General features: G+C 38.9%; 3 protein-coding genes across 5 annotated transcripts in view; 1 reads left to right on the top strand and 2 right to left on the bottom strand.

Moving 5' to 3' along the window:
* Positions 1-9,380, top strand: part of LOC125067079 (kinesin-like protein KIF21A) — a 55,368-nt gene extending 45,988 nt beyond the window's left edge. The window contains exons 16-28 of the mRNA XM_047675487.1: positions 28-266; positions 355-516; positions 623-768; positions 1,127-1,231; positions 1,392-1,541; positions 1,709-1,816; positions 4,660-4,798; positions 5,015-5,144; positions 5,498-5,678; positions 6,044-6,175; positions 6,338-6,629; positions 6,775-6,971; positions 8,327-9,380. Coding sequence (XP_047531443.1) covers positions 28-266; positions 355-516; positions 623-768; positions 1,127-1,231; positions 1,392-1,541; positions 1,709-1,816; positions 4,660-4,798; positions 5,015-5,144; positions 5,498-5,678; positions 6,044-6,175; positions 6,338-6,629; positions 6,775-6,971; positions 8,327-8,372 — 2,027 coding nt within the window. The 3' untranslated portion in view covers positions 8,373-9,380. The remainder of the gene's footprint in view (positions 1-27; positions 267-354; positions 517-622; positions 769-1,126; positions 1,232-1,391; positions 1,542-1,708; positions 1,817-4,659; positions 4,799-5,014; positions 5,145-5,497; positions 5,679-6,043; positions 6,176-6,337; positions 6,630-6,774; positions 6,972-8,326) is intronic.
* A 1,721-nt stretch (positions 9,381-11,101) lies between these two features.
* On the bottom strand, positions 11,102-18,109 carry LOC125066807 (U2 snRNP-associated SURP motif-containing protein). Its single transcript, XM_047675090.1, has 17 exons — positions 17,796-18,109; positions 17,545-17,638; positions 16,805-16,994; positions 16,404-16,566; positions 15,704-15,869; positions 15,438-15,601; positions 14,944-15,009; positions 14,629-14,672; positions 13,894-14,114; positions 13,657-13,768; positions 13,117-13,359; positions 12,848-13,034; positions 12,517-12,733; positions 12,254-12,416; positions 11,904-12,084; positions 11,549-11,679; positions 11,102-11,339 (listed from the first exon to the last, which is right to left on the bottom strand). The coding sequence occupies exons 1-17, from the start codon at positions 17,868-17,870 to the stop codon at positions 11,129-11,131; spliced, it is 2,628 nt and encodes an 875-aa protein (XP_047531046.1). The 5' UTR covers positions 17,871-18,109; the 3' UTR covers positions 11,102-11,128.
* Positions 18,110-20,552: 2,443 nt separating this feature from the next.
* LOC125064101 (beta-arrestin-1) overlaps positions 20,553-25,146 on the bottom strand; it is an 81,962-nt gene continuing 77,368 nt past the window's right edge. For all 3 annotated transcript variants that reach the window (XM_047671122.1, XM_047670935.1, XM_047671027.1), the window contains one exon: positions 20,553-24,809. In XM_047671122.1, the coding sequence (XP_047527078.1) occupies positions 24,722-24,809 (88 nt within the window). In that variant the 3' untranslated portion in view covers positions 20,553-24,721. The remainder of the gene's footprint in view (positions 24,810-25,146) is intronic.

The raw sequence follows: 25,146 nt of genomic DNA, 5'->3' as shown, positions 1-25,146 counted from the left end.
ATTTGAAATTTTAATATAATCGAGTAGATCGTTCCCGGGGCCGGTCTCGGATATCGGGCCGGGAGCTGTGGTCCCGGCTGGAGTGCTGGCTGTCGCGCGCGTGTGCGGCGCGCTGCACGCTGGGCGAGCTGGAGGCGGCGCTGGAGCACCAGCTGCGGCAGCGCGACCGCGCCTCGGCCGCCGCCAACGACCCCGACGCGCGCGCCCTGCTCGCCTACCTGCGGGACGCCATCGCCGACACGCAGTCGCAGATCATGCAGATCGAGGTGAGGCGACGAGCGCTCGAGATCACTACTCGTAGGCTCGACATTCGAAACGTATAAATTTAAAATTCGCAAATGCTTTCCCTCGCAGGAGGAGAACGAGGAGAACGAACTCCCACGCGTGCTGGAGCTGGTGGAGGGGGAGGCGGCGCGATACGCGCTGGAGCGGCTGGCGCACGACGCGCTGCGACACGCGCACCTGGCCGCGCACGCGCGCCGCTCGCTCGCCGACACGCGCGCGCAGCTGCTCGAGGTACCAGGGGCGGGACCTCGCTGCGCGTTCGGCCGTTTATATCATTCCTTCTTTGACTGATGTAATTATACGGTCACACTATATTCCACGATGTCGGTCCTCTCAGCTGGAGGAGAAGTCGGAGAGGACGGCGAGCGCGCTGCGCGCTTCGGAGGAGCAGAGCCTGCAGCCGTGGACGGCTCCGGCGCTGGCGGCGCTGCTGGCGGCCGTCTCGTCTGGCACCTCCACGCGCTCCGTGTCTCCCGTCGACAGGTGCCGATACTGAACATAAGCCCCAAATCATTTCTATCTACTTTGCAGCCACCGATATACTGATCCTACTAGTTTATGTGTCTCAAAACTATACCTCTGTTTGTTTTGGATGGTATCAGTCTTGAAATTTGAGGTTTTAATGCCGAAATAAAGGAAATAAAATTAGTATTTTGGATTGGTGATGTTTTTGATGGACTTTTAAAAGGCAAATCCCAAAACTAGTAGTGCATAATATGTCCTGCGTAGTTAATTAATCTAAATTTGTAGTTCTTCTTATTCCAACGAATATAAATGATATTTTACTACTAACAACGAGTAGGCAGCAATAACAGTTATTTTCTTTGAAATTTTATTACAGTACGCTCTTGGATGTGCGCCCGCATATAACACCACATCGCGAGTCAAACACGGCACCCACATCCCCTCCAGACGACAATAGCAACTCGCCCTTCCACAGAAACACGTATGTATATTTTCAATGAATGTCTTACTTATCTGTGTACCCTTATAAATATTTTTCTGAACCATTTGAATAATAATTATCTAAGTGTTGGTCTAACTGTCAACCTAAGTAGTAGCATTAATTACGTATACGTAACGCTTGGTCTCGTTTAAAACATCAGAGGGCGTCGCGGGTCGGTCCGTCTACGTGACCTCGGCGTGTACGGACGAGACGAGAACGCGGGCGACCCCATGACGCAGTCGATGGTGGAGCCCACCAGCCCGCGACCCGCGCCCCTCAGTCGAGTACCCAGCGCGCCTGGCAGTCTGCGGTAGCTACTGTTTTATTTAATGTCCTTAAATTTACGGGAAAAACACCTTATACTCCAAAAATCATTTTATTATAAATAACTCCGAATTATACCAGCCTATACGAGCTAGTAGCTAAAAAGTAAACCGTAGCGACAAGTGAGTGTTGAGTCAGTGGATGTGTGCGCAGCGGGCTGACGCCGCTGGCCGCGCCGCCCGCGCGCCGCGCGCCCGACAGCCCGCGCCCCGCGCGCCGCGCGCCCCCGCCCGCGCCCGCGCTCGCCAAGCCCGCCTCCTTGTACGTATGCGCCCCGCTCTCCTCCCGGTGATGCTTGGAAGATGTCACGATTTAAGTTTTACAAGAAAAGACGATATTTGACGAGCTTTGCGTGCATTCATTGTTACTGAAATCATAAAGTGCGAATCGCATCTTTCAAAATAAATATTTTTTTTTTTGAGTTATACAATTCAAAACTTTGAGCATTTATTTATCTTCCAAGTATCATATTTATATTGGATTGTAATGAATTAATAATTTAAACTATGATCATTTATATGACCTCTCGATATGCATGAGTGTCAACATATACTGACATATTTGAACAAAATTATATATTTACTTATCGCCGATATAATATATATTTATTATATATTTTTTTCATTATTTAAATTGTAGTGAAAAAAAAGCTTTATATTTTGACACAAGTTGCGATAAAAATGTAGATTATTTATTTGCATTTAATGGAATCGCTTGGGTAGATATTTTCCAATCGCGTAGCATCGCCTCTGCATGATACAGATTAGCTTGGTTTTATGTGCTATGACTTTATATAAAGGGTTATATAGTAATATTGTTACAGATCTTTTAGCGTGCAAGATTGTAATTTAATTAATATAAAACCAAAAAATGTTTCGCTTTTATGGAAAATTAAAAAAAAACCTTTTTTTTAATAATAATATTATGATGCTGTCTCATTTTACACAAATGTTCAAAAAAGTAAAATGCTTTGAGGATTCATGTCTGTATATAAATTCTTTACTTTTATGGGTATCATTACAATTCTTACATTATCCCGAGGTACACGGGCTATTCATTTTTTATTCGAAATAAATATTTTTATCAATATATTTGGATTTTTTAATGGGACTCGATACATTGCTTCAAAAATTACAATCTTACGCGCAGTTTCCTGTAACTAACCTTGTTAATAGTGCAGTGAAGGTTGGGTTCTATGTAGGTATTTTTGGATTGCACGCGCACTATTCGTTTCGAGTGTGTGCTGGAAGTGTTCATGGAATATGCGTACCAATGTTACTATGTGGAGCGCACTTAATAATTAAAAAAAACAAAAATCACGACGGTATATATTGAATGAATCTTCTCGCAAACACTGAACTCGTAGTATCTTGCGGAGGTGGAGGCGCGTGACACTTACTGTTGCTTGCAGCTTGCTCACCGACCTCTCCATAGTGGAGGACTGATGGCGACCCCGTACCGCTCTACCACCACACGTTGTTTACCTGCGACCCCCTGTGGGTGGATAGTTATAAACAGTAGCAAGATATAACGCCTTTCGTATTTCAAATATGCACTTTAAATATGTAAATTGTTGACTCCAGAGTGCATGCTGTAGCAAATTAGTACATACTCCTCGATAATTCCTTTATATTAAACCTATATGTAGTTTTTAGAATTATGTATTGCGCTAACTCTATCTCGATATACAGCACCACTCTAACGCCCAAATGATGTACACTCAGCCTCATAAATATTCATTCACCAAAAAATGTATTAAACTTTAGGTCTATTTGGTGACCGAAGAAAAACCAATGTTTCGTTTTAATTAGCTATTATGTAAATACATTTATAATGTTAAAATTTAAACCTCACTTTTGAGACTGTCTGTACATTGGGTCGTTTGTAAGATGAACTCTTGCATGATATAATCTGTGTAAATAACTTCCTTTTACCTTACTATTAAGTTTACAATGCTCTTAATTATGATAAATAATCTGTAATTAGTATACACTTGTAAAGTAATTATGAAGTATTTTTGTGTGAAAAATGTGTCACTAATCATCCAAAGGATTACCCGAAGCGTATTTTATTTGACAAAATAGTTACAGTCCTAATTATTGATTGTATATATGAATGAGTCGTGCCTTTTGGACAATTTTGTCTGTAAAAAGAATATTTTGGTCTTAGAACGATCAATTTTTGGCTCCTAGAGTGAGATTGGTGTAAAAATAATCTATAATTCGGTAACGGTGATTGTAGACGCTTGTATTCCTTATTCGTAAGCACAATAAAATAATTGCCAGTATATTTTTGTTTGTTTTGCGTCTTTGCATGAAGCACGTTACTGATATGCATGGTATCCTAATGACCTTATTTTTTTAATGTATATATCTCGGATTAGCAGTCTGTTTATTTACATTCTTTAATTTAAAGAATGGCTATTGCCGTATATAACATACAACATGATATTCTGTACATTATTATTGTTTTTAATAAATTTTATTTTTAGATTATTATCTAAAATTTATTTAATAATGTTTCGGCGTTCGTGTGTCGAGTGCAATAAACATTAATGCAATATGTCTGTTATATATAGTTTTTGTTATCGGATGTCGCGTCAAACTGTACACTGTAAATAGTTTTTTTTCAATAGTTTTATAAATTTCCAACAGTGATATACATAATTGTAGTTTAGTCGTGTGTGTAAGTACTTTTCTGTTTTTGTTTAATCGTTCATGACATTATTCTCACATGGTTACGCTTGTTAGTGTCGTGTTAATAGCTAAATATAACAAATCAATTATCTCATTACATTCAAACATTTCGAACTCTTTACGTATCACGTATTAAAAACATCAACGTATAAAATATACGTCGGTTTCATTTTCAAACTTTCTGGTTGTTTTATTAAATATAATAATTAACACGGTAATTAGTAACCTTTTAGTCTAAAGCGATCGTCACTAACACACCAATAACTTTATATATTAATATCTCACTGGACGACTTCTCCTAAGATCGACCCCATATTTAGTAATATATCTAAATCAATCATAATAACAAATCGATATCAACACAATCGTGTACACGCCATAAACTGGAACGGATAGGATCGTTTGCAGAGAGGCGGGCGGCGACGGCACGCCGCCCGCGTCGCCCGGCGCGGCGCGGCGCGCGAGGGATGACGACGTGTTCCTGCGCCTCGCGGGCGCCGCCGGCGACTCCGCGCCGCAGGGCACCGTCAAGGAGGTCACGCTCAAGGTGAGCCCTCACACCAGCCGCGACGCTCTAGTGGCTCAGATCATTTGGCCACAGAGTTCGAATCCTCGATCGCACCATTAAGGTTTCTATTAAAACATCTCTCAGTTGAAGTCTGGAAGTAACGAGTCAAAAACCGTCGCTCCTAAGCCTCGTCGCGACAGGTTGCCATTCCATTAGATCGGGTATTCAATAATCGAAGATATTGATAATCCTCAGCGCACGAGCGTAGGTGGAGTGGCTACCGGTGGCAATGCGTGGCTGCAGTGCACACATGTGGCGGAGGGTCACGTGGGCGCCGCACTGTCGCTGGCCGCCACGCCGCACGCGCTGTACAGCGGCGGAGTGGGTATGTTCTGATGTCTTTGATTACATTCAGTATATATCTAAGTTGTTTAACTCTTGTATCATTTCCAAGCAATCTTCCGACTCATTAAGTAATTATCGATGATATTGATATATTGGTAACATTGATAATAATTGTTATGATAAACTTCAGGCTAAGTTAGGTGTCAAGAAAGCTCGCGTCACAAGTCTGCAAAACTCTTCGTCAGTTATTGATATGCTGCCATCGACCAATTTAGATTAATTGAATTTACTTTAATAAACCGGAGCAAGCCGCTGGTTTATACGAAGTTAAATTAAAATCGATAATATTATATTACAACCAAAAGAAGTATCTAATGGTCAATTCTCCCGCAGACCGCACGGTGCGCGGCTGGGACCTGTCGGGGGGGCGCGAGGCGTGGCGCGCGTGGTGCGGCGGTGCGGTGGGCGCGCTGTGTGCTGGCGGGGCGGGAGACGCACGCGTGGTGCTGGCCGCCGCCGGGCCCGCCGTCAAGCTCTTCGACACCAGAACCAGTGGACCCACCGCCGTTCTCTGGTAAGTCATAAGTCGATTCGATCCACTTAAAAAAGAGGAAGAGGAAGATGTTTAAGTATTAATAAGATTTATATAGGATTAGCTAGGACTAGAGGCGAAATGACCCTATAGATAAGATAGGCAGATATTTACAGCATCATCATGAATCTGGGCAAGAATCATTGAGTTTAAATGTGTGTATTCCATCAACTCGTAGTGAATAACCTTCGAACGTCCTCAAAAGGAGAGGAAGCCTTTTCCTAACAGTGAGCTATTTACAGATTTTTAGTCTACTTTCTTTTGCTTTCTAAAACAGTATCATAGAAGAAATAAATTAAACGAATTGTATTAATTTATCGCTAAATTTGAAACCATTCCTATTTCAGGTCATCGGGAGCATCCGGCCCGAACGCGGCGGTGCGCGGAGGAGAAGCCGCGGTGACCGCCATCGCGCTGGCCTCCACCACTCGCCTCTATACCGCCGCGGCGGATAAAATTCGTCTGTGGGATTTACGCATGTGAGATTTCAAACTATAATATTATACATTAGGTATGAACAATCGATATGCCCGATCAAAAGAATGCGATAACTCGTCACTTAAAAAGAGTGGGTTATCTATATTTCCGACGACCCCGCCGAGTGGGCCACCGCCACTGACCGACCGACCGCCTCCCCGCAGGTTGGAGTGCGTGTACAAGACGTGGTCGGGCCACGCGGCGGCCGTGATGTGCGCCGCGCGCGAGGCGCTGCCGGCCGGCGACCGGCTGGCCACCGGCTCGCGCGACCACTGCGTGCGCGTGCTGGAGCTGCAGCACGGCGGCGGCGGCTGGGAGGCGAGCAACCGACGCCCGCTGGAGCCGCCGCACTACGACGGCGTGCAGGCGCTCGTGCTGCGCGGCGCGCTGCTGTACAGCGCCTCGCGCGACTCCAGCATCAAGTGCTGGTCGCTGGACGACGACTCGCTCTCGCACGTACGTACGGTCTTATCGCCGCCCCGATGACTTAAGTATCCCTATCATTCGCATTCCGTATCCGTTTTATTATCTTTCCAGTCATTTTACTCCCATTGCTCTCTCTGCCATCTTACTTTACCATGAAAAATGTATCCGTTACTAGAGCGTGATGAACGCGCACAAGGGCTGGGTGACAGGGCTGTGTGCGGTTGGTGCGGGGCTGGCCAGCTGCGGCCGCGATCAGGCACTACGCCTGTGGAGCCCCGGCCTGCGCCCCGCCGCGCCGCCCGCCGCGCTGCCCGACGTGCCCCACGCGCTGGCCGTCTGCCCCGCCAGCCACGCGCTCTACACCGCCGGCAGGTAACCGTCTCGTCCAAAGAGGACAGCGTCTGACCCGTGCATTTCGAAGCTCTCGTTTCGAGATACGAATCACACAAGTTAGGAGTTACTTTTCGATTCTTAGGAAGACTTTATACGATAACGATAAAAGTAAGTAGAATCAGCTAAAAGACGGGTACGAAATAATATTGCTAAAGTTCGTGTAGAGCTATCAATGAGTGGGTGACAGCAGCGCGACGCAGATCTACTCCACCAACGCCGATATTGACAGCCGTATTTAACATTAGAACCAAAACCCACTATGATCTCGACTAAAACTCATTCCAAGCCCACGACCCTCTTAAGCTATACCTGAACGTAGTGAATTTATTGCTACATGCTAAAAAACTATTATGTTTTTATCCAATTACACACTCAACGAATTGATCTGTTTCGTATTACAATTGGAACGCATTTTGTATAGCAAGAATCTTCTGATGAGGCATTTCAGACTGGCATATTCTAAAACGTAGGATTAAAATGTGAGTGTGTTGCAGCGGCGGCGAAGTGCGCGCGTGGCGACTGGTCAGCGAGCCCTGAGCGACACAGGTGCACACACACACATACACTAACATACACACACACCCACAAACAGCTGCATAAACACCGCCGACGACCACGCTTTACTCTTACGATCGGTATTTACTACAAAGTAGATTTGTTCCTGTCGGTAAGTACTCGTCAGTTGTGTTTCTGCACGCCCCCGCCCGGCTTGCTGCGCACGCGTCGTCGCCGCTTCACCACTGTCATTGACGGCCAATGTATGCTTAGCTGAATTGATTTCTGTCGACATTAGACGTCTTCTTCTTATTCTTTTTCTGTGTGACTAACATATTATTATTTATTCGACAAAGAAAACCAGCTTTCGATGTAGTACTAATCACATCACACACTCTCCGTCTTTGTAAATTATTTTAGAATTTAGCTTTTATTGTAGTACTCTAATTAGATATAGTATCGTCCATTTTCATAGAACGGCGACCATTACTTACTATTTTACTAGCTTATTTTTGATTTCTATGGGGCTGATAGGTTTCAGACTTTAATAATAGCAGTGGAGCAATACTATGATCTGAAACTTGTAGTTCTTAAACCAGTTAACCTTTTTTAAAAAAAAAGGTAGGCAACAACAATCTCAAGTATTATATAAATTTAGGAACATTTCGAACATTTTAGCTTGTATATTTATCGACGTTTTGATACTGTATTTATAATAAGTGTAGCCTAATATTTTGATTTAGTACACGTTTTGTTGTTTTAATACTAGCAAATCAGTGTGCTACTAGTAATTATAATCATCTCGATAATTTTAATAATGTGTGTGTGTGTGTGTGCAGCACGGGGCGGGTGCGCCGCTGGCGGATCCGCACGAGCGCGCGGTGACCGGCGCCGATGCCGACCGCGGCAGCGCGCGCGAGACGAGCCTGGCGGTGACCACCACCACCGCGCCTGGCGGTGACCACCCACCACGCGCCACCATCTGGAGACTACACCGAACGATGCAGGCCATGACATGTACGAAACCTTTGTAAAGGTCTCTTGAAGATGTAGCGATCGTTTCCTATTTTAAATAAGATTAACTCGAAAATTTTGTAATCGAAATCGTGCGATAGAATCCACGTTGAGAATTTAAATTATTGCAAAGGGCAATTAAGTATGTAATTACTAATTACGATAAAGTATAATATAATGAGTGAAAAAATGTTTTAGAAAACAAATGTTTAAAAAATTGATATAGTTCCTTAAAGTAGTCAACACTACTTACAGTAGTCTATTGCGGATGATGACGATGTGATAGTGCGTACGAATCTCGAAAACAAATATAAACATGACACATTTTGGTTATATTGACACATTCCATTGTACTACTTCTACAATTCCCATATAATTGGGTCAATTGAATTTTTTTATTAAACATATCGTTAATAAATAACATTCTTAATCTTCGTCGCTGCATTTTGAAGAACTTAGAATTTTTCACAATTGTAATACTGATGTGAAATGTGTACGCGTTATTGCAAGTAATTGTTTAGTTTTTTGAAGGACTATTCAACACAAATCTACCAATAGTCACGGCTAGTGTATAACAGAAGGCCTTTATACAAGATAATAAATCGTTGTTTACAAAATTAAAGTTAATAATGCTTATACAAAACAAGCCTTAGCTTATAGTATCCCTTCTGCGATAATATATTAGTAGCGAGATATATAATCAAAGCAAATAGTTTTAAGGTAACTAACATATTAGAAGCCATGCCTCAACGCCAAAACGACGCACAATTTAATGAAGACATTACCATCAATATGGACTATATTCGACATTTTTTATATTATTTTCCTGAAATGTAAAACTATATCAACAGCTAAGATTTTTTTTACGTATCCATATTATTTTACAGGATAAGAAAGTAACAACAAAATAATTGTTCTAGTATTTGCGATGGGCACATGTAATGGTTTCACGTTTTGATAAATAGTTGCCAATGAACCCATACACCAAATTGTCGACGGTGAAAACAATAAGCGTGACATTAATATTACTTATTGTCTGTGATTAATCGATCAATTATATTTTTGTACATTCCTGTGCTACGGGTACATTTGTAACTCACATATTCATAGTTTATTTTATAACAATAATAATTAGTAGTTTTTTAACATTATACAGTTAAGTAAGCTATGGTATGTAAAATGTAGATTACATTTTTTTGTTAGAAATTTTATTAACCGTTTTGTAATCCTCGGCTTGATGCGGCTCGTGGCTATGATTTAGTTCTTTATGTTTGTTTTTTTTTTTCAGTATTACCATTTTACCTCCTATTGGGGTTGTTACAACCGGCGAGATGTTTAATTAATAGTTTTTGCGAGGCTATAAGAATATTTTTAGCTTTATTGACGACATAATTATATGAATGTTTATACATTGTTATATTATAGTATTTCGAGATGCTAAATGAAAATTATATTTTTCGCATACCAAGAGATGCTAAGCTTTCTCTGTTTGCACGAACTCTTGTATAAGGTGAGCGTTATTAAACACTAGTAAACAGCTTAGTTTTAGATACCGAGTGTGTGAACGATTATATTCGATTTGTGTGAAATTACTATTTGTTGTATGATTTTAATATATTTTATAATATTCATGAAACGAATCTCAATCACTTATATATTTTAAAATATCTCTTATCTCGTTTTCGTCTGTAAAGCTTCGGTAAAAGTTCAATATATAACAACTAGTCATTTTATAATTGAATTAAATTAAAATCAAATCAATGAAATTAAGTTTTAACTTTAAAAATATTAACGTTTATAATCGAATGTGATTTTGATTCCTTTGTAAATTCAGTATGATGTAATAAAAATCCGTGTAATTTCAAACAAAATATTATATTATCTAAAGTCTAAAATGAAATTTGTACACAATATGTATTCGAAAAATCTTGAAATATATTATAACCTACGAACTCATGGCCAAAGTTTATAAGTATTCTTTATAAATAGTTTTTATTTACAAATTCGTTTTTCATTTATATATGTCGAGTTTCTTGTATTGTTTATTTAGTAAAAATATTTTAATTTTAAATAAAATTCCGTTTTATGTATAAACGTTGTTTTATTTGTATCCCCTGTAAATAAACTATTCGACATTCGACATCCTGCATCTTTCACAATATACACATATATCTATTAATTGAAATAAATCTTAGATACTTATAAGTGAAAAAAAACAGGTCTTTACAATTGTAATAATTATTGAATGTAAGAACGTAGATGATATGATCACTACATTTTTGTTATGGATATATACAATGGATGGATTGTGTAAAATACGATATGGCTGGAAAGAATGTTACTTGTGAGATGACGTCCGACAGAGAAGTATGGAAGAAGAAGACATGTTCTACCGACCAAAAATAAAATTGGCATAAGGGCAGGAGGATGAGTGAATTAAGGGTCTGTATGACGACAGATGGCTTTGTATAATGCGATACAACGATGTTTTTTAATTGATTACGTTGTAATTAATGTATAGTAAAGTTGGCGATATTAAGAAGAAATAAATGAATGTCATTAAAATATGTAAATGTAAAAATTAAAGATTTTTATAGTAGTTAAAGTTTTTATTGATATACATTTTGTCAATATTTATATTTAGCATGTTTTGCGTGCTTTCTGTGGTGAGGAGGCGTGGCTGGTGAACGTCTTCGCCTGTCTCTATCCCTCTCTCTATCTCTGTCCCTCTCTCGTTCTCGTTCTCTGTCTCTCTCACGCTCCCGGTCTCGCTCGCGGGATCGTTCGCGTTCCCTGTCTCGCTCGCGTGATCTAGATCGCGATCTGGACTTGCGATCTCTACATGAACAAATAGCAAATTTCTTTATTGTCGATTTAATACAATTTTATTTTATTATTTTATGTCGTTAAATATATTATAATAAAAATTGTTTTGGGTTCATACAATGGATTCTGCTTTTCCAAAGTAAGCCCATTCCATTCACAAGATTCAAGACAAAATTATACAATAGCAAAATAGTCATTACTACGTATTTACGAAGCCATACCGGGAACGTTTGGGCGGCGGCGACAGCGTGGGCTCGCGGGACTTTTTGGACTTCCTGGAGGACGTCGAGAAAGCATCGTCATCTGGAATCGGAGAACCCACTTCCTCCGCTTCCTTCGCTTCTCGCAGTGCCTGGACGTAGTACATAAACAAATTAATAAAAAACCATGTTACATTTTATTTATAACCGAATTCTGTTTCATCGCATGTCGGTTTGCTCATAATTTATATAGACGCCATATCACTAGATACAGACATGATTTTTTTGACTTGGATATAATATAAACTCATGGGAAGGTCTTAGTATAGAATCGGCGTTGGTTCCCTAGCCGTAAGCACAGGCGACGCGGGCGGACCTTCTTGATGAGCTTCCGGCGGTAGTGCTGCACCTGCGCGGGCGGCGCGAGGCCGGGCCGCAGCGCGCGCGCGCCCGCCTCCAGCTCGTCGGCGTACTTCAGCACGCGCAGCTCGATGTCGCGCAGCGTCTCGCGCCGCAGCAGCGCCTCGCCGCTGCGGCTGCGCGGGGACTCCGCGCCGCTGGGGAGTTCGCGTCACGGTACATACATACGAACGAAAAGTCTTATTTTCGAGACGTCACCAACGAACCCTACAAGAGTAGGGTTCGTTGGTTGGGTACATATTCGACTGTAATTCCAGCACAGCATAATTGCCGTCCCGTCCGTCCGTCTATGAATCATAGACTAACCCATCGGGCGGCGGCGGCGTCGGCTCCTTGAGCGGCTCGGGCGCCGATGCCGGCTCCACGCTCTCCCACCGCGAGGGCACGAAACCGGCCACGCTTCGTTCCTCCGCATCCGCTTCGATATCACCATCCATTTCCAGCGGAACGCCATCTATATCTTCGTCCACTAAAAGGATAAAATGGGTAATTTTTAGTTATCACTGTGTTCATTTTTGTCACGTGAGCGCCTGAAGGCACAACGATGAGGAAGCAGGGCATGGACGCACCGGGCACGCCGTCGATGTCGTTGACCTCGGGCCGCACGGAGAGCTGCGGCGGGCGCTGCTCGGCCAAGCGGCGCAGCGCGGCGCCGTCCAGCGGGCCCGAGCCGCCGGAGCCGCCCGACGCGCCGGACGCCGTGGAGCCGTCGGGCGACGCCGCGCCGGAGCCCGGCCCGTCTCCCGACCCGGACCGGTCGACCTCCATGGCCGCTCTCGGTTCGCCCTGACGTGACAGGAGCATAGATTTAAACGTCGAATCGAATTACGTATCAGCGCTAATTCCCTCATAAATTTATGAATATTATACTACTAATTAATAAAATTAGTTCACGTTTACCTTATCTTGTCCAAGAAACACGTCGTTAATGTGCAACAGAAAGTCGGTCGGGTAGACGGCCCAGTCGGCCCAGGCCTGCAGGATGCGCGTCACCCGCGCACGGAACCCCTCCTGCTGCATGCGCGACGGCATGCGCGTCCACGCCAGGTGACACTCGCGCATGATCTCCACCAGGCGCTGCTGGAAGCTGCGAACGAGCGAGCTCAGGTTAGCATCGGCCGCACGCCGCGACGCGAGGAGGGTGGCGGCGGATGACTGCGGGTACTCACGCGCCGCGGTAGGCGCTGGCGTTGGTGAGCTTGGCGCCGGCGTTGTGCAGGATGTCGGACAGCAGGTAGAGGCGCGCCACGCGGCGCAGCGGCGCGGTGCGGTGCTGCGCCAGCGCCTCGGCCACGCAGGCCGCCACCTCGCCCGCCGCCTCCGCGTGCTCCAGGCACCACGCCATGGCCTCGCCCACGCTGCGCCGCGACGCCGACAGCGAGCGGATGATCTCCTCCAGCCGGTCGCGCTGGCTGCGGACCCCGCGATACACACGTTTAGTCGTCGGTCGGTCGGACGTGCATGCGCGAAAATATTGTATTATTATGTAACAGCACGATAGAAAAAAGAAAATTTGTTTACCATACTATATGACAACAGTGAACATATCTCTCAAGTACATATATTATTATGTTAGAAATAATAATAATAAGTTTGTTATTTTCAATCTAGTAAATGCTCGTAAGAATGTTAAAGCTTTAACGTTTCAAGATGTATATCGTCTTGACATATGTGGAATGCGTTCCTATATGTTGCACGTAACTACTCACTTAGTAGACAGAGTGCCGCGTATATTATCCTTGGCGTCCTCTTCGTCCACCAACTCATCGGGCATGCCGGCGGTATACAGGTTCATGACTGGCGGGCGCCACACCGATCCACCTTAAAACATTTTGTTTAAACAAATAAATAACGAAGAAACATTATTTATCGTATATTGCATGAATTTCTAAACTTACCAATTATAATATAGACTAATTTTATTTTTGAAATGAGTATTAATTTACCTTTGAACATCCTAAAATCTTCCAACGACCATTGTTTGGGCGAATCGCCCTGCAGCATAGAGAACAGCTTCCAGCGGTAGTACGTGTGCGCGGGCGACTGATTTTCAAATAGAAACCGAAAGAACGGATTGTTCATCTCCTTGTTCATGATGATGGCTTCGAACATAGGACCCTCGCGGATCACGAACTCGACCATCCGGTGAATCAGCATTAATATATTTCTGTAATATAATTAAAAGGTTAGTATTTAAAAAAGTTAGATTTTCGAACGACATATTTTTAAAATTACATAAAATTAACAACTCAAAAGTAGAGAGTCGAGATCGCCTAGTAGTTACAATGCGTGCATCTTAATCGACGATTGATTGATAACCCAGGCAACTAAATTTTCAAGTCTTGAATGTGTTTAATTAATAAGTCGTGACGAAACCTGCATGTGTCTAATTTCAATGAAATTTTGCCACTTGTCCAACAACCCGCACTGGAGGAGCATGGTGGAATATCCTCTAAACCTCTTCCTTTGGAGTCTTCTCCAAGAGGAGGCGTTAGCTTAGCAGTGGGACATTTACAGGCCGTTAGATTGCTTTTAGTTTACATTACTAAGAAAAAAAAAATGTAAGACATTATATAAACAGATACTTCAAACGATAGAATCTGTTGAAAATGAAAATGTTACTGAAGCTAATCTTTAACATACCAATTGCATGTCAAAAAACTTACATAACAAGAACTTACCTTTCTGTCGGGATCGCCACTTTTACTATAGACTGTGAAAGAATCTGAAAAAAACATAAGCATTTTAAGTTCTATATAAACAATAACGGCTTTACACTTGATTATTTATATTTAAAAAAATGTGGCCAACAATTGTCTAGTAAGTACACGCACTAGTAATTAGGTTATTTGAAATAATGCTGTCTTCTTCTTTCGAATGTCAAATCAATGATGTCAGAAAGAGATAATTGAGCGTTTAACTAAACACCTAACAACGAATAGAAGTGAGGCCGTATATGTGTGATGTAATAAAACAAAATTATTTTCAATAATCACTTGGTCATAATCCTGTCGATCATCGGGGTCACTGGGATAGTATTCTCCAGGTCTAACTCTCGGTATCTGAAAAAAAAAGTAACCAAGTAGAGTACTTTGGAATAAATATTGTGCATCGGCTAACATCGTATTTACGAACATGACCGACCGCATCGAGGCGGCATATAATGTAATAAGTTGCTCTTACCAAATTGTCAACGATTTTTCCAAATTACTATTGACAATAGATTTTACTAAGTACAATACGCTTATTTCCGATATTCGCCGATGCACGATATTTATTCTTAAGTATTACTGTGATGCCTTCACAATTCACTGGCTTATATAATATATAAAGCCTCAATAAGTGGGCAGTATATAGGCTAACGTGAAAGTCACGAATACCATCCTGACCACTCTCACCATTGTCGTCCCCTCTAGCCCAAATTTTTGGGAAGGAAAATTAGTATGTCTGAATGAAGCAAATAAAAGCATCCCATAACCGAATGTGTTACCTTTCCCAGGAGATGTTTCGGCGGCTGCGCATTGAAAGGCAGGCCGGAGGGCGGCGGCGGCTTGCAGGGCTGCTGCAGCGCCGGCGGGATGTAGATGGGCACGGGCGGGATCACCACCGCCTTGCCCCACCCGAGCTTCATCTCGTAGTTCATTATCTCCTTACCTATCCGTATCGAGTAACATAAATAAATTACTTGGCTAATTCTGGCAAAGTCAGTCCCTGCGTGAAGCACGGCGACGATACTAAGAGTGCGGCGGCTCCCACCGTTGATGCAGCGCAGCGCCCGCTCGCCGTCCTTGCGCGACATGAAGGCGACGAAGCCGCAGTTCCGCCCGCGCGCCTTCTCCTCGTCCGAGCGCGGCCACATGATCTTGATGCTGGCCAGCGGACCGTAGCGACCGAAGATCTCCATCAGCTGCTGTTCCGTTATCTGTTGCGATTACATTATGGAATGACAAAATGAATGTATTACTTGTATTACTGTATCGTACTGCTTTAAACATTGTTAGAACTATCAGAACAGTTTTGGACTGCCTGATGGTAAGTGAACACCACCGCTCGTAGACATTGGTGCTGTAAGAAATAATAACCATTCCTTACATCACACCAATGCGCCAACAACTTTGGAAGCTAAAATTTTATGTTCCTTGCGCCTGTATAGTTACCCTAACTCACGCGCCCTTCAAACCAGAAACCAATACTAAATATTTCTGTTTGGTAGTAGAATATCTGTGAGATTAAAAAGTCTGGTAACTAATTTACTCAGTTATAGTTACAAAGAAACAGAAAATTTGTTATTCTATTTGTTTAAAATAAACTTTGTACATGAATAATTTTATCATATTTGTATATTTTTCTACAAAGATAATAAAAAAAAGGAACAAGTCACATAATGTAATCCTAACAGCCAATACTTTAAACTACTTCATAATTAATTCGCAAGTAATATTCTTGCATAATTTACCTTTGGATTTAAGTTGCCGAGGTAAAGGTTGGTAGTGTTAGGGTCTCCGGTATCATATGAACCAACATCTGGCATCATATCTATCACCGGCTCAACGCCGACCACACCGCGATCACGCAGCACATTTTTATATTTATGCCGCTCAGAGCGTTCTTCTTGAATCCTAAAAAAAAAAAGCATTTTTGGGCATCCATTAAAGATTATATCAGATATATTTTATGCATAGACTCTTGGATTCATATTTTTTTAGAATAAGATCAAGAAAAAAGGTTTAATAGTGGTTTTACTGGAATAGTGTCGTAGAGTAAGCTCTTAAAATTTCTCCTTTACATGAGAATAAGGCTGTGTGAATAGCAGGACGTAATATTTATTTTAATATTACTTCTAATTCTTAAACTCACTGTCTCAATTCTTCCTTAAATAATTCCAAATTACTCTTTTTCTTATCTCCTGTCTTCTTATTTCTAGGCCTGCCGGGCGGTTCAGGACGCTGTGCAAGACTTCGCACCATATCTGCCTCAGTGATTGTGCGCTTCTCATCCAATCGTGATATTGGCTTGTAAAGCTTGCCTCGCTCTGAGGTATCTTCCTCTGATGAATCAATTAAAATGTACACTTGTAATATGATCTTAGACACTAGCTTTACATTAAAAAAAATACTGTAACTATTCAAAAGAGATTTTAGGCGCTTACTTGGACAAGCAATATTTTCATTTTATATACAAATTAACTTGAAAAATTTAAATATAAATGAAGAGTATTTATATAACATTTATATATACTTCAATATAGCATTACTGTGAATGTAAGCATGTAAAAGTGTTTACATAATTATTGCATTTCAACTATGGAAGATTTTCTTTTCTTTTCAGAATCAAAAAATAGAGTTCTTTCAAATTTTTTAATAATAAACAAATATTTAAATGAAGTTGTATTAACATTACAATGTCTGGCTTTTTGTTATTAAGCATTAAATCTTTTTAAATATTCTAGTGCGATCATAAATGCAATTACTAAATACATATTTGTAAAATTGATTTTGCAGACTGATCATTTAGTGGTTTTTTAATAATAGTTTTCTATGCATGCATCTGCAGTAAATAAAAAATATTTTTTTACTATAATATGTAAGAAAACCTACTTCTAGCACCAGCATCATATGTTCCAGCTTTAACCCAAACTTTAGATGTTGTACTCGGTACTTCTTGGAATGTTTCTACAAATTCTTTGAATACCTGTAAAAGTGTAAACATTTTTTTTCATTAATGTTATAATCCATAATCTATACAAAATATTAAAAAGAGTAAAACATTAGGACAAAAAATTAAGAATTAGTGCATATTAAAAGTACTACATGATATAATTTCCATTCCTTAAAATTCTTGAACTTACATGTGCAGCTGCTTCTTCTTCCTCTTTTTTACGTAGCTCTTCGAGCTCTTTTTTGGATAAATTGCCTCTACTCATCTTTGGAACAATATTTGAATCTGAATGATATAAAAATTGTTTTTATCCAGTTACATTCCAGTCTTTACATACATCTTATTTAATCGACATTAATGTTTTTTTATCGTAATATGTTATGTTTGGTACCCATACCACTGATTTAATACTTAATTCAACTAAATGAAGTTAAAAATATTAATAATTATGCGAATCATAACCTCTCATTCGCTGTAAACATCAAAAACAAATATGCATAAAGATTAAAGCATATCCACAGACTATATAAGTCATGAGAAACTCAAACTTCAAAGTATACAATTTACAATATCAAACTAATGTTGCCAGTATCATATATATCTTGTAAGTTATTTTTTTACTTGCAAAAAATAAAAACAAGATATTTAATATTATTATTTTTAGTGCCACGTGAGATGTCCTCTAACAAATTTTCCTATATAATGATTATTATGTATTTATAGGGGATAAAATCACATTTAATTATAATTTTTAAATTGCTATGGTTGCATTAACAAGAACATTTTAAACTAAATTTATAGTTTTATAATTAAACGCTTTTCTTTCTTTCCGCAGTTATTTCAGTTTGTAACTGTAAGAGTCTTATGGTTACTGATCCATTGATTGTTGATTATGGAGCAATAATATGTTATATTATAAAATGTTATTGCTTGATAATTGGCTTAACAGATTCAAAATTATATATTACATACAAATAATAGCTAGAACGCGTGCATCTTAACCGATGATTTCGGGTTCAAACCCAGGCAGGCACCACTGAAATTTCATGTGCTTAATTTGTGTTTATAATTCATCTCGTGCTCGGCGGTGAAGGAAAACATCGTGAGGAAACCTGCATGTGTCTAATTTCAACGAAATTCTGCCACATGTGTATTCCGCCAACCCGCATTGGAGCAGCGTGGTGGAATATGCTCCAAACCTTCTCCTCAAAGGGAGAGGAGGCCTTTATCCCAGCAGTGGGACATTTACGTGCTGATAATGCTAAATCTTTATTCATATTATTCTCGGTCTCGGTTGGTTAGACTCGGTCCGCACGGTCCACGCTAAACTACTTTTTATTGTTATAATAAAACATCCTTCATTTTAATTGTAAGTACTTCATTTCAATAATTAATATAATTAAATACCATTTAAAATCCTTCTGCCATAATTACTTTAATTTCAATAACATTGAATTTTCATACAAAATACCACCTCCTGTATTAACCCCTAAAAGGAATTGATTTCTAAAGAAACAATATGAGTATACCTCCAAAGGCTCCAAACCATATATACAGAATACATTTTAAATTTTAAGTTTCTTATTTCAAAAACATAAAGTTTTTCATAAAAACTTCCAATCCCCGTTTTACCCCTTAGGGGTAGAGTTTCGTAAAATCTATTCAAAATTCTTAGCGAATATCTATCTTATACGGAACCTACATGCCAAATTTCAAATTTGTAGGTGTTATAGTTTCCGAGATACCATAATTAAGAACTAACGCGGGGGAACGTGTCAAAGTTGATTGCCATTGGACGTCGTCAAATTCGTTTGGGCCTTAAGGATAGCAGGCTAGGCACGACCTTTGCTATAACATCATGTTAATGTTTGTATACTGGAAAAGACCATTTATTTCAACAAAATTGTTAAACAAAAGTTGGCTTAACAATAAAAAACTGGTTTTTTCCTTTTAATAAGGTAAGTAGTATTGCTTCCACGTTCCCTTATTAAAGATTCTAATCGGTTCAGTATAGATCTGATTAGGGTTATTAAACGTCCTGGTGAAATATTATTCCATTCTTGTGAAATTGCTGTTCTTAGTGCTGCCACTGTTGTGGGCAGACAGGATTTCTAGCATATACAGCTTTTTTAAATTATCCCAAACATGCTCAAATGGATTAAGATCCGAACTGCGTGCTGGGCAATTCATCGTACCGTACATATCCCAACCTCTTCGCAGTATTGTCGAACTTATTCTTTTACAAAATTATTCTAATTACTTCTTAAATAAGTAAATTTTAAGAAAATGCATTTAAATGAATGTTTTTATTAAAAAAATATTATTTCATACATTTATGCTTGTCAACGTTAACAAATTAAATAATAATAATCATCGTCTTTTGGTTGCTGAAGAATATCAAATTCCTCTCCATTATCATCTTCAACGACATTTGTCTCCAGGTATTCCATAATTTCGGGGTCAAAGGTACATCCTACTATATGTAGGTTTTGTGATAAGTTTTCGGATGTCAAAATAAAAGTTTGTACAAATTTATAACTGGGTACCTCGAATTCCAGAGATACTTACCTAATTTTGACTAAGATGACTGGTCCACACATTCATCATAACCTTTTACATAACAGCGAATGTCTTCCCTCTACGTTACGTCCACTTTAGTAGCCAAACACTATTATTGTTACAGTAAAAACAAATAAATGAGGATGGCGCTTCGTTGCAAGTACTTAATCAAAGGAAGACTTTGTGCTCGAAGAAAATAATTTTCTATTAAGACAAATACACGTGTACCGGCAATTTTAATTAGAAACATCTCAGGACTCGTCAGACAATTGTAAAACCTGTTCGGATTCGTCTTGTTAACCTTTTTGCCTCGGCAAACTTAGTTTAGATTTACCGTTGCTGTCAAATTAAAATAAAACTTCATAATTATTGGTTACATATTTATTGAAAAAGTATACATCAAAAACTTTCGATGTAAAATTAAAAAACAAATGTGTAGCTTTGCGCGTTTCATGTTCAACATTTTTGTGTTCGACGCTTGCTTATCTCTATGGACACCAACCGTTTATGTGTACTTATACTCTTGCTTGTCAGCATTTAAAAATATACTTCTCATAAAATAATCAATAAATTTGTATCAAATTAATATTTTTACGCGCCAGGCTAGCCTCTTAATAATATTACATTTAATTTTGCATTTTTATAGTACTCAAAGCTGGTGATAAACATAGGCTAACTATAATATAAGTGCTGGTCTTTTTTGTTCTATTTCATATTACAGAATTAATTAAGTCGTAAATACTTTATACATGTTCTAAACACTTAAATATTAAATAATAATAATACAATTCACTCAATATAATAGTAACATATTTTCCGCTGCAAGGTTATTTGATCAAAATAGATTTTAAGCAAATTATAGGAATGACAAGACTGAAGAATAATAATATTTACAATGTGCGTTCGTTTGTGAGCGGACTAAAAGTGCATGATCTCGCGCCGAGGTTTGCCGCGCCCTTCGGCTATGATCGGATAGCCTCGACTGCATAGGCGCCTCCGACTCGCTCGGAGCGCTAGATATAAAGATGCGTAGCTTGTCGAGATGTTTATTAAATTATTTATTTTTATTCTAATATTAATATATTTACTAAACACTTTACATAACACAAATAGTAAGTATCGATAAAAATAATCTTAATAATAATGGTGTTAATAATTTATATATAACAACATAATAATACAATTAAATTTGAAAATATACAAAAGACAATAACACGATACATATAAAATCATATATACATATTATAATAAAACGAAAGCAGTTTTTATAGTTATACAACATCATCCTCATTCAAAGACGTCCGGTATTACATTGGTCAACGGGAAACAATAGTTAGGTAACCAAACTTCATGCTCTGATCTTATTTGATCATTGGCATGTCTCCGGTGACAGATTGATCGTTATGTAAAGATTTTTGATTGTAGACCATTTGAGTTGTTTATGTGGCCCGAGTACAGGTTGCTGAAGTGTCTGTAATGTATGTAGTGTAACCGATATTTGAGTGTTATCTAAGTTGCGCAATATTTAGGGTGGCTTGAATCGGTCTGTCTGTCTGCATATTACGGATACTACTATATGCCGAATCACCTAACAGGATAAATATCCGATCAGGCACGTCATTCGATACTTTGTTACACAGAATATTTGGGATGACATTTAGAATTTTTGAATTTCCGTACATAGCCCGGTACGGTGTTCAAATGCCAAAAAAATATTTCACCGATTTGAAAATAAAATGCTTTTCGTTACTTTTATGCCTATGTCGATGACTAGCTGGTCTTCTTCAAGGAAGAGCAATCACTCAATTCATTGGGTCGCAGGAATATAGCAAAGTAATCAATGTTGATAAATGTGTTTGGTCTGTTCTAGGTAGCGTTCCTTGGTTACAAAACCTCTAGACACTACTAGCCTCCCCTATGCCTAAATCAAGATTTTTAGCAATGAGGCTGCACGGTAACTTAAACCTCTTTTCATATTTCATTTCGTGACGCATTGTCTTTTGTGTATTTCCAAATTTATTTTCACTATTGTATATGTATAAAATGTCCTTGTTTGTAATTGTATACTTTATCAACATGATTATTATTAAGATTATTTCGGTTGATATCTTAGTTATATTATTAATTTAATAATAATTAAGACATATAATTGTTATGAAATGTTCGATAAATACCATAATATTAGAATAAAAATTAAATAATTCGATAAACATATCGACAAGGGACACGTATTTATTAGTAGCGATCCTATTTGCGTGTTTGTGGCGGAGAGGATGCAATCCTATCACTGCTGAAGGTCACGCGGCAAACTGGCTCGCCCTCTATTTTCAAGTACTTTCATAGTCCGTTCACAACAGTTACCTATCCAAAGCGCTTGGACTGTTAACCGAGCTAAAATTTGACTATTTTAAACTGTACATACTTGTGTTATGTATAGGTACTCTTTCAAGACCGTGCTTTACTTGTATAACCCTACGTATATAAACAATTAAAATGACAGGGCTGCCCGTGGAAGATGAATTCTTGTCACTTGGCACACATACTTGCCACAATAGACAACATACGGGATGTATTGATTGGGAATAGAGTGTAGAAAGAGGTTGGATTATTTCCTTTGCAAAAAAGTGCATTACGTTCTCATTACTACCGTCTAACTTAGGAATGCAACAGATAGGGTCAGCAAAAACATAATTAACAACGCCTAGAGAAGACCACGTGTTACGCTTCTATGTGTTTACAGACAATCCAGTACCAATATTTATCTCCTCCGTCTCCAGTTTATGACTTTCTACGAGGAGTTCCACGACGCAGGAGATCTGGACAGAAGGTTACACGAGGATCGTTACTAATAAAGATGCATCGCTTGACGAGATGTATTAAATTATTTTATTTCAATTTATTTTATTTAATATTACTATATCCACCGAACACTTTACATATAACAAATAGTAAACATCAATAAAAATAAAATCTTAATCATAATGGTTTGGATAAAGTCTACAATAAATTTTAATTCAACAACAGAATAATATAAATCATTTCGAAAATATACAAAAGGTAATATGACACGAAAATGTCAGTATGAAATTAGTTCTTATATTAACACTACAAATAGCTGCGATGAGAAAAATCACAAAATAGAAAACGTCTGATCATAACACTGAGAGGACCGTATTGAGAAAATATAATATCGGGATGGCGGCCGATTAATTAAAAATGCGAATTAAAGGAAAATTATAGTTGATAATAATAAAATACTCGTTCCTTACGCAGATATAACATGTACAGTAAAATAATTTGTGCATTACAAAGCTAGTCTACAAGTAAACACGCCATCGTTACAAGCTAACAACTGTACAGAAAGAAAACAAATGTAAAATTCACAGTCGTAGTCTTTATAAGACAATGGTATCAGTAGAACGGCGTCATCGAGCGCCCACAGCTTATGTTACTAGGAAAACATAAACTATTTCTTTACATACAATAAAAAATATTATCATTTATACTTCACAGAGACTTTCAAAATGCAATTTGTAAACAGAGCTAGTTCAAGCGTATTTTGAGTTCATCAATACAAACTCACGTTTTTCATGGAAATTTTATGACCAAAATAAAGTAAGATAAACAATAAACTATTATTTTTAGTATTCAATTTATTCATCAATCGTTAATTATAAACGATTATATAAAACGTGATTTACACCGAACATTTACATTTATGATATTCAGAGAAAATATTTATACATAAATTACATTATCATTTATAGACAATATATTTTTGTGCTTAAACATATAAGTATAAATTGCCACACAAAAATAGCCTTTAATTCCATACAATTTGATCAAGCCCAAATATTATTTACCCATCAATACATAATACACCGCTACCCAGAAGTAAATAACATTAAGGTACAAAACATGTTTATTCTATAAATGCACATTACCAAACACATTGTACTATGATTTCCTAACGAACGAACAAACTCGATGGACAATGATTTCTAAATTAAAATAAACAAGTAAAACCTAAACTTGTACTCACGTATTTGATCAATAATCCTATTTAAAATAAATTTTCATATATAATATACACCAAATGTTACATTAAGTTTTCATAACAATACGATTATACTTCGCACCCTCGACGAGGCTCCTAATTTCATTTAGTCCATTTCTTTATTAAATTCAAATCCGCGCAAAGCAAGATCACCCACACGATGGAATCGAAAATCAGACGAATGTATTACAGAGTTGGAATTGAAATTCTTTGAATTATGAAAACCTTTGATCTTTTTAATTATGAAAAATAACTTATAAAGTTTGATAAGACGTTTAAAACATCAACATTTACACTGTACAGGGATCGGGAAGAGTCATGCAAATTGTCTTTACAACGTCTCATTCAACTGGCATCCAAGCTCATACTACGCTTCGTACTCGACGTGGGTTAATCGCCTCTGTCCTATAATCCGGTATACGTGTAGAAACTCGTTAGTTCCTATGATATATTTCCACATAACAACGAGAAGTTACAAAGGGGGGCCCGCGGGGGGGCACTCAGGCGTCCGCGTCGGCGCCCTTGAGCCGCAGTCGCGCGAAGTCCTCGAATATAATGTCATCGTCTTGCTCCTGCCCGTTTTCGTCTCTGCAATTGTAATTATCATTTTATATTTATTTATCTCGATTGAATTTGTATCAAACGATTCTCGCAATAATATGTGTACGAGTTCAAATCAAAAGAATAAAGTAAATATATATTTAGTTATACTTATATAAAACAATATTTTTTTCTACTTTCTGGTCTACAGTTTATTTAATATAGTATACAGCTATCAAAATAACAGTTCAAATAACAGTTTAGGTATAGAAGAGTTAACCGCTTCGTTACGTAACACGGCAACGGCAGCGGTATTTTGGTCAGTTTAAGTTATTACTTCTGTCGGGCGTCCCGAGGCGCACGAGTATTTGTTATTTTTTTTTAA

This window comes from Vanessa atalanta, chromosome 1 (genome assembly GCF_905147765.1).
Source record: "Vanessa atalanta chromosome 1, ilVanAtal1.2, whole genome shotgun sequence".
In the NCBI taxonomy this organism is placed as follows: Eukaryota; Metazoa; Arthropoda; class Insecta; order Lepidoptera; family Nymphalidae; genus Vanessa; species Vanessa atalanta.
This window is presented reverse-complemented; position numbering and strand designations above follow the sequence as displayed.